Here is a 10,378-nt window from a genome sequence, read left to right on the forward strand (position 1 = left end):
ATGTTACTTTTGTAAGAAAAAACCTTTGATTTATTAAATAAACTCATAAAAATTAAAAGCGCATATTTTTTATTTACAAAGTATCAAGTTTATTATCAAAACATGACAATTATTTAATGATGTAATGATTTTTGTGTACACTCATTTTAATAATGGTATATTTTATTAAATATTTGTTTTCATTTTATAAAAACATAGATACCTTAATTATTTATATTTAGTCATCATAAGTAATATCAACATTATCATCAATGTATTTATCGCATCTATTCGACATTTTTAATGAATAATATATTTCTATCAATTTTTGGGATCGCTCAGTGGTTAATCGATTTCGTATATCGGAATGAACAAAAGACCATTGCGAAAATAAACGCTCAATTTGAGCTGAAGAGGCTGGAATCTTCATTAATTTATCAGCTAATTCTGCGAGATCAGGATATTTTTTACTAGCCATAAACCAGTACGTATGAGGAAACGTAAGATTTTTAGAATCCAAGATCTTGAATATATCTGTGCCATGCAGAAAAGCTTGTATGCCAAGGTGATCACATAGATTTTTTACATTCAACTCTTTACTAAGGAAGTTATAGACTTCACATCGATACTTTTCTATATGCATAAATTTTTTACCTTTATATGTAGGGTGTAAAAAATTGGCAGTTAAAATTGATGGCCTTAAAGCTTTTTTCAGTCTCTCTTCTATTATTTTCTCGTAATTATCATTAGCTGTCGGTATAATTAATTTAAACCATTCTTCGCAAGCATCTGCAATATTGGTATTAGATTGCTGACATTTATTAATAAGTGTGCATACAGGATCAAAAATCAATATGTAATCTTGAAGTGTTGTTTCAAAGTCTTCGCTAAATAATATTTTGGAACATTCAGTCTTAATAGTAATTGTCTTATCTTTTATTATTTGACGCATTATTGACAAATTTTTTAGGCAACAACGAAATGCATCCCTGTAGCTGCACCATCGAGTTTCGCAAGCAAGAATAATTTTTTGTCCTCCACGTTCTATGATTTCTTTTTCTGGACCTGGCTGCTTAAATTCTCTTAATAATCGATTTACAGATTCAGCGTATTTTGAATTTACCAAGGACTTTGCTAATAAATTACCACTATGGCTTGCACAAGTCACATGCCATAAATCAACTGAATTACCCATTAATATCATTGCAGAAGCATTGTCTGATACGATGGCATAAATACGGATATTAAATTTATTCTTAGCAATCTCCGTAGCTTCATTCACAATTTTTATTAATACTTCTCCTGTTTCTCTTATGCCAGTTAAGTCCCACGAATTGAGGTATACACTTTTATCCATTACTGTATGGATTGTAGAGACAATTAGTTTGGAGTTGGCAGCAGAATTCTTCCAACCATCGATTAACAATACACCCATTGTTTCATGTTGCTTTACGTCTTTAGATATTATTTCATTGTGGACCTTGTCTAACAATTGATGTGAAAGTTTTTTTCTTGATGGGACTTTGTAATAAGGATTTAAGAGTTTTATAAACTCTCTAAATAATTCGGATTCAATAACGTTCATAGATATATTGCAGCCAAAAAAAAATTTTGCTAACGCCAAATCAATGATGTCATGTGAATGAGGGTGAGAACGTTTTATTTTATCTGTGCTCATTTCATTTCCAAATCTATAGAAAAATAGAAAAAAAGTTGTTAATACCTAGTAATAGTAGTAAATAGTAATTAATTTGGATAGGTTATAGTTTAATTTAGTTATGAAATTAACTTATTTTACTTACATTATTTTATATATATTTTTAATAAATGATACTTATTTAGCGTTTACGGCACTTAACCTTATTAAAACTTAAGTCTAATTGCACTAGCAGACCAGCACTACGCATATAATTGATGCTTACAGACGTAGACCCGTATTCAGAAATCAGAAATCAATACAGTGCTGTGACTGCTGTGCTATAACCTAGATTTTATGAGGAATGGGTTTAATACATGTTTTATACGTATTATACATTTTATACGTAGGAAATGTAGAAAACCTCTTGCAGCGCTAAATTTCCCAACCCTGCTCATAACAGTTGAATGGTTTAAATATCATACCAGTTAGCATTCGGAAGTTTTTAATATAATTTTATTTAAAACATGTATTTCAAATATGTATATGGAGAGGCGAGTGGAGGAGGTCCGGTGGGTCGAAGATGGTAAAGTAGTGAATGGCATGGTATAAAGACAAGGGTATGCTCATCCGGTGGACGAATTTAGAAAGCCTTTGCGCATCACTCAGTATACGTCACATTCGGCTACTTTCGGATGCTTTCGAAAGCTTTCGGACTCTGAGTGCCAATGAAATATGGGCTGCCGCGTATTTATGACATTCGTTAAAGCGGTAAAGTTCGATAAAGTAAGCAAGAGTTTATTATTAAAAATAATGGCTGTTTGTGCAATAAAAGTCTGCCATAATTATTATCGAAAAACGGTAAAAATGAAAGGAGAGGAAATAAAATATTTCAGGTTTCCTAAAGACCCTGAAATTGCTGCAAAGTGGATCGAAGTGTGCGAGGAAAATGTAAATTTAACGCATGATAAGGTTGAAATATTGCATATTAACGCATAAACAAATTGATAGTGTAAATGTAAATAGCTAATCTGGTTTTAGGTTAACTTTTTACAATCAAACAAAAATATCACGAAACTCCTGGTGAAAATTTGTCAGAATTTTTACATGAATTAAATCGCTTTCAGAAGTAAAAGAATACACTTTTTCTTAGAATTTTTTATTATATGTAAATTCGTATAAATATTCGTATAAACAAATCTAGATTTTAAATTCTTTATTAAAAATTTTTTTTAATTAAATTCGAAATTTTTTATATACAGGAAAATTTAAATTGTAAGTTTCGTTGACTCTCAGAGTTGCCCTTATTATTATCCTCTATTGTTTCGACATTGAGAGTTTTGTTTATACTTTAATATTTATGCTGAGTTCTTTTTTTAAAACGGCGAATTAAAATGTATTACTGAAAAAATCAACCAAAATTATAAACAATTACAATCAGTGTCAATATAAATATTTTGTAGGAAGAATATGTTCTAAACATTTTGAGAGATGGTGTTATGAGAAGCCTGCACAGCAGATAGCTTTGAATTATTCTCCTGTACGTTTACGAAAGTTAAAGTTGGATGCAATCCCTACATTGCATTTATTAGAGGAACTACAAGTGACAGAAAGATTGGATGTGTCAATACCGTCAATTCATATCGATGATGCATCCAAGTTAACTTCTGCAGCAACACCGGAGGATATTGTTCCTGTAGAATTAAAGGCAACTTCAAAGACATTATTGGTGCAAACTGTTGATACAGAATCATCAGTGGCGATCTCGAAAGGTGTATCGGAGAATACTATCGTATCAATACCATCTAAGTCTGATACTTCAATGGACTATCTTGTGATAATGTATATTATAAATGTTTATTATTTATTATAATAACAATGAAATATTTGAGTCTTAGGTTTTATGATCTGTAAATTTCGACGTAATTAGGAATGTTGTTACTTAAATTTACTTCACAATATACTTCCAGAAAGAATCTGCAACAGCAGTTAGTAGATATGCAGAAGACTATTGTCGAACTCAACAACGAGAAAAAGTTGAAGACAATTAATTTCCCGTCACAGAAGGGGTATCAGTTAAAAGAATCTGCGTTCAACAATCTTCGCCGAATCTTTACGCCAGGGCAAATCCAAATGATTCTACATTCAGAGAAAAAGCGGGTCGTATGATCTTCAGAAGATATTGCGAGCGCAATATCTTTACGATGCGTTAGCCCTAAGGCATACCGCTATTTACGGAATGTAATCAAGTTACCACTTCCTGGACTTTCAACACTCCGAAGGTGGGCAGGCAATATTTGTATAGATGAAGGTATATTGAAACCTGTGTTGCAGTGCATGCAAATGAATGAAAAACTAGTGGCATTAACATTTGATGAAATGTATTTGAATAATAGAATAGCTATCGAAAGAAAGACGCAACAAGTTGTAGGACCGCATAAGACTTGCCAATGCGTTATGGTTAGAAGTTTGTTTTCAAACTGGAAACAACCAGTTTGTTATTACTATGACCAATCAATGACCAAAAGTATTCTCTATGATATAATTGCATGTTTGTATGCTATAGACTATACAGTTGTTGCAGTGACAAGTGATATGGGTCCTGGTAATATGACTTTATGGCATGAATTGGAAATCGGTGTCCCTCCTAACAAGTCTTTTTTCGAGCACCCTTCGAATGCAGCCTTAAGAGTTTTTGTATTTGCAGACACACCGCATTTACTTAAACTTATAAGAAATCATTTCCTCGATAATGGATTCAAAATCAACGAACGGCTGATACATAAGAAGTGCATTGAGAAACTCTTATCGATTAATGCTGACGATCTTAAAATTGCCTTCAACATATCGCAATATCATTTGAATGTGAAGGGATCGGAGCGACAAAAGGTTCTTCCCGCTGCACAATTATTGTCCAACAAAACGGCTGTTGCAATTCAATGGAGTGGACAGAAAGGATATCTGGGAGATACAAATTGGCAAGAAACAGCATGTCTCTTTCATTTAATCAACGATTGGTTCGACATTTTCAATTCGTCGAATATGTACGGCAAGCATGAAGGTAAAAATGCGTACGGCATAAATTTAGATAAACAAACGGCAGTTTTACACTAGATGACCGATATAATACAGAAGATCCAGATTGGACGACATCGTTCATTGCTTTTATTCCAAAAAGGAATAATTGTAAATAATGTATCTCTAGAAGAGCTGTTCATTTATTTGAGGAAAACGTATTCTGATGAACAGTTGGAAATAAAATACATTATTACCTGTCGTTTAAATCAAGATTTGCTGGAACATTTCTTTTCCTTTATAAGAGCTACTGGGGGTGCCTACGATCATCCGACGGCACTTGATTTCAAATACAGATTGAAGAGATACATCGTAGGAAAGCACTCAGCCAATCTTTTCTGTGGAAGTTCCAACATCATTGCAAGTGAGCCAAATACAGCTTGTCTTTCATCTCCACTTACCAATGACAATTCTTTAATTAGCAGTATGCTGGAGCCATATATCATAGAAAAAGAAGAAACGATTTTTACCGAAGAGTTATTCGCAAGTACTGAAGATGCCAATGGTAATGTCGATGACTATCCTCTCTGCGATTTAAGTAATTATAATATATCCATTGAGGAAGAAGAAATGTTATTATCATTAGAAAATCTAAATATTATTGATATCATCACAGATGAAGGTTTAAAATACATCGCTGGATACGTAGCCTACAGATTTAAACACAAGTATCCACATCTAGGTACTAAAACATGCCTCTTGCCAGTTGCAAGTGACATAGATTGGTTACATGTTATTTCACGTGGAAATTGCCTGTATCCATCAGAAGAATTACTACAAACCGCACGCATCATGAACAAGGAATTTAATGACTACCATGGACTAAAAATATTGCGTAAAGAGCAATTTATATTTAATACATTGACGCAAAAAGTACACACATTAATACAGCCCCTCCAAATTTCTAAAGAAGTCATCCTATGTTTGGTAAGAACGCGAACTTATCTACGAGTACGTCAAATAAACCGGGGAATCGCTGCTGTAAATCGAAAAAGGAGTAATAAAAAGAAATTATCAAAATTTCTTAATAAATAGTCATTACTTATTATATATACACGTTATTTATTATATTACATATTAGTTATTATATATACACGTATATCTGCAATTATTTTTTTATTCATTTCATCGTCCATTCCTCAAAAATAAGTTACAAAAGAATCTTAAATGATCATTATATGTATATATTTTTTTGTAAAGAGAGCACAATGAAAATTTTTTGCTAATTACGTATTTCTACAGTAAATAATGTGAATTGCTTTTCAAGAAAAGTATTAATTGTTACTAAAAGTGCAAAATCACCTTCCTTTATATAAATTTTTTCACAATTTATATAATGGAAGATAATTCTTTTTTATTTTTTAAAATTATTCGTGATACGTATTAGAATAAATTATTTGAATTTAGCGACGAGAAATCACGTTTCTAAAGTTAATCTTATTAGAAAATACTGTAATTCAATACTGTATGTAGAAGTACTAAGCAAATGCATTTTGAATTTGCCGCTTAATGTGACGTATACTGAGTGACTTTTCTGATTGGTTGTCTGGAACTATCATGCGCGTGAGCATACCCTTGTCTTTATACCATGGTGAGTGGTAGGTGAGAGAGGATGTCAAAAGTTGTAATAACGAAAAAAGTGAAAATACGGCGAAAGAGAGGAGCGGCGTGGGTGGGTGGTGGTGTCAGGGGAAGGGGCGGAGGGAAGATGTCCGGTGGGCAGAAGATGGTGGTGTTGCGAGTGAAAGGTGAGAGAGAATGTTAATAAGTTGTAATAACGAAAAAGAGTGAATTACGACGAAAAAGAGGGATGGCGGGGGGAGGTGGAGGGGTGAGTGGAGGAGGTCCGGTGGGTCGAAGATGTTAGAGGTGTGATTAGAAGGTAAGAGAGGATGTTAAAATGTTGTAATAACGAAAGAATGTGAAATACAGCGAAAGAGAGTGGTGGCGGGAGTCAGTGGTGAGGGGAGGGGGAGGGGCGAGTGGAGAAGGTTCGTTGGACCAAAGATGGTGGAGGTGCGAGTGAAAGGTGAGAGAGGATGTTGAAAAGTTTAAAAATGCGGACAGAGAAGAAGGAGAAGGAGAAGGAGATGAAGACGTTTCTTAATTTTTCATTAAAATCACCACTTTTCGACCGCTTATATCTCCATAACGGCTTGACCGATTTAAAATTTTTTTGGCTCAAATTACTCGTGGCGATGCCGCCTTTCAAGACATATGACGTTCAATTCAAAATTTTTTATATTTTAGTAGTTATGCACCTCCCAAAAATGGACTTTGGTGGCTCGGGATAAGAGACTTGTAGCGTCTCAGAGTTTTTGAACATGACCGGAGACGCTACCGCGTCTCCTGATATGGATGTAACATTTTGTATAAAAGAGATTAGAAACTGCGAGAGTTAAAGTATGCAGTCTGTATGTTGTAACCGTACTTTTGAGTGTCGGCACAACTTCGTCGCGTCCTCCAAAATAAATCTAATTATGCGAAAGCTCTTAGTTAGAATACAAAATACTTAAAGGAGCAATAGTGTGGTTCTTCATTAATTCTTTCGTGATTCGAGAATTTACAGTAGTTGACAAGTTACTTTACTCAGCAAAGATCTTAATCGCTATCAAAAATTCGTTGGGCGCCAGGCACGAGAGAGCGTGCCACTCTTCGCACAAATCGTTAGATAAATTGCTCGGACAATAAATTAAAGATTACGCGGATTCTCGCGACGGAACTAAACAACTAGCTCAGCCAACGGAATTGACAGAGGGGAGTGGTTCGCGGTTAGCGGGGAAATTGTCGGAGAACGATGGAGAGGCTGAAATAAATGCACCAGAATTAATAATAACAATGAAGAGAAATCGATATATTTGATAGAGACTGTACAAAAGTGTTCGAAATAAAGTATGTTACAGCGTTGACCTTCCGCGCTCTGGTATGCGGCGCAATAACAATAAACCGACTATTGTATTGTATTGTATTGTTTGTTTATTGCATATAAAATTTTACAATTATACACAAATGGCGAGGCGCCAGCAAATTTGCTGCTATAAAGCCTCCCAGTATGATAAAAGAAACAAACAATTATTAGTAGCGCAAAAATAAGATTTAACATTATGATATTACAAAATTTTAAACAGTAATGCACGCAAAATTGGCGGAGAGGAACATATTAGAATTCGAAACACAAATAAAATGAACAAAGACGAAAACACAGAGAGAACGTGTATGAACATATGTAACTATTTATTGAACTGCATACAGCGTTATTAGTATTACAAAGTCGATATGTATTTTAAAGCACGTGATCGGAAGGAAGGAAGTGAAGGGGATAATCGGATAAAAGATGGCATAGCATTGTAGAATTTTGTAGCGGTATAAGAGAATGCAGCCTTAAATTTAGAGGTACGATGTCTGGGATAAGATAAGGAATCTTGATGACGAGTGTCGGGAGTGTTATTTGCATGGAGATCGGAGTTAAAATATAATAGATTTCGGAGGTATCGAGGAACACCAGAATGCAGAAGACGAAATACAAGACAGCACAGATGGAGAATGAAACGCTGACGAATATTTAGCCAACCTGAGCGTGAGAAGTAAGGAGAGATGTGGTCATATTTGCGAACGTTGAACGAAAAACGAAGACATGTATTCTGAATGCGCTGAACACGAGTGAGCAGTTTTTGAGACAGAGCCGGGATGTAGATCGAGTTTGAGTAGTCAAATAAGGAAATTACGAGCAGTTGGGATATAAGGAGTTTCTGCGAGGTTGAGAGTATGTGACGAAAAGGATATAAGAGACGAAGACGTAGGAAAGCTGCTCGACTTTTCACCAGAACGTGCTGATCAAAAGACCAGGAGGAATCGAAATGAACACCGAGTATTTTAATAGAGGAAGATTGAGGGATTTGCGATTGATTGATGAAAATGTTGAATGAGGGAAGGTGTGATAAGTGGAAAGGTGATCCTGCGATTAGCAGAGATGATTTAGATGGATTTAGATGAAGAGAGTTTGAGGAGGCCCATTCGGCAATCAAGTGGAGATCACGATTTATGTTGGCAGCAGCCGTGGATGCACTTGACAATTGAAAAGAGTAAAGCAAAACTACATCATCAGCATACATGAAAAGTTTACTGTCAAGTGCGATGGAAGCAAGATCGGCAGTGAATAGCGTAAAAAGAATTGGACCGAGAATAGAACCTTGAGGAACACCGGGGCTGCGTTCGAAAACGTCCCCTGCCGACGCAAGTGAGGTAACTTAGGGATGCGTTGGTGGGGTTAATCGGGAACTTAGGGAACTGTTGGTTTTCGAACGACTACCAAAATGTCAAAGGTTCAAATTCAAAATGGATAGTGCTGAGTTACGTCGAAAACGTTTAATTTCTGTAGCTGTAAATACTAGCGATGAGTTCTTAAAGTCTAATTTAAATATAATGAATGATAGTGAGACAGACGAAGAAATGGATATTATTTTTCGGGCAAAATATCAGCATAGATTGCGTGGACCACGAAAGAAGCTATTGCGTATCACAGATTATGTAGACAGAACCGTTCCAGGTCTAACAGCAAAGCAATTTCGTGAACATTTTCGCATGATTCCTGACACGTATGAGATTTTAGAGGCAAAATTAAGTTTGTTACTGATCAAGGAAAATTATTCGGGCAGACCTACCATTCCTGTTCGCAAACAGTTGCTATCTACTTTGTGGCTTCTCGCTACTCCTGATTCTTATAGGTAAATAAATTGAAAAATGAAGGACTCTTTATATAAAAATAATAATTAAACGAAGATAAAGGACAATCAGAATCGAATCGTAAATAAAAATAATGAGACGGTTATAACAATGAATATATAATGTAAATTTAGAAAATATGTATATACATCAAACTATTTAAAATAAAATAAAATAAAACAAAAGTACTTAGCCGCTAATGATATATATTATAATATTAAAAAAATATCGCACAACGTAACAAGTTTCAATTTACATTATATATTCATTGTTATAATCGTCTCATTATTTTTATTTACGATTCGACTCTGATTGTCCTTTATTTTCATTTAATTATTTTTACAGGTAAAAAATACTCCATAAAAATAGGATGTTTTATTTTTTTAATTTATTATCAGTAACGTTAATAGTGATATACATATATTGCAGATCCGTAGGCGAACGATTCGATTTGGGAAAATCATCTGCAAGTGATTCCTTTATAAGAGTTGTTAAAGCTCATAATGACATTGCTGGAGACGTAATTGTTTGGCCCCGAGGAGACCGGCGTATTACTGTTCATGAGAAATTTCAGTGCATTGGGAAGTTACCACATGTAATAGGGGCTATAGATGGGACAAACGTACCAATCAAAGCTCCAAAGGTGCTTGTCTATACGTTATCAAACTTTAACAAATTAATAGAAAAGAAATAAGGACTCGTTATATAAAAATAAACAATATGATGTCAAGGGCGATATAAGAGTCAAAAAGATTTTTGTTCAAAAATAAAACATATAATTAGTCATTACTTTTAATACTTATTTATATTTATTTATTATCATTTTTAATTGTTTGAAGGCGAATTAGCGTTTAGCATTGTTTAAATTAATTAATTATTAAAAGTAATGACTAATTATATGTTTTATTGTTGAACAAAAATCTTTTTGACTCGTATATCGCCCTTGACATCATATTGTTTATCAAA

At 34.2% G+C, this 10,378-nt stretch overlaps 1 protein-coding gene across 1 annotated transcript; it reads right to left on the bottom strand.

The window, feature by feature from the left end:
- Positions 1-217: 217 nt before the first annotated feature.
- Positions 218-1,657, bottom strand: LOC108780192 (uncharacterized). Its single transcript, XM_018547827.1, has one exon. It carries the CDS (start codon positions 1,655-1,657, stop codon positions 218-220), a length of 1,440 nt encoding a protein of 479 aa, XP_018403329.1.
- Between the last annotated feature and the right edge of the window lie 8,721 nt (positions 1,658-10,378).

The sequence above is a fragment of the Cyphomyrmex costatus genome, unplaced genomic scaffold (genome assembly GCF_001594065.2).
Source record: "Cyphomyrmex costatus isolate MS0001 unplaced genomic scaffold, Ccosl1.0 scaffold686, whole genome shotgun sequence".
Taxonomy (NCBI): Eukaryota; Metazoa; Arthropoda; class Insecta; order Hymenoptera; family Formicidae; genus Cyphomyrmex; species Cyphomyrmex costatus.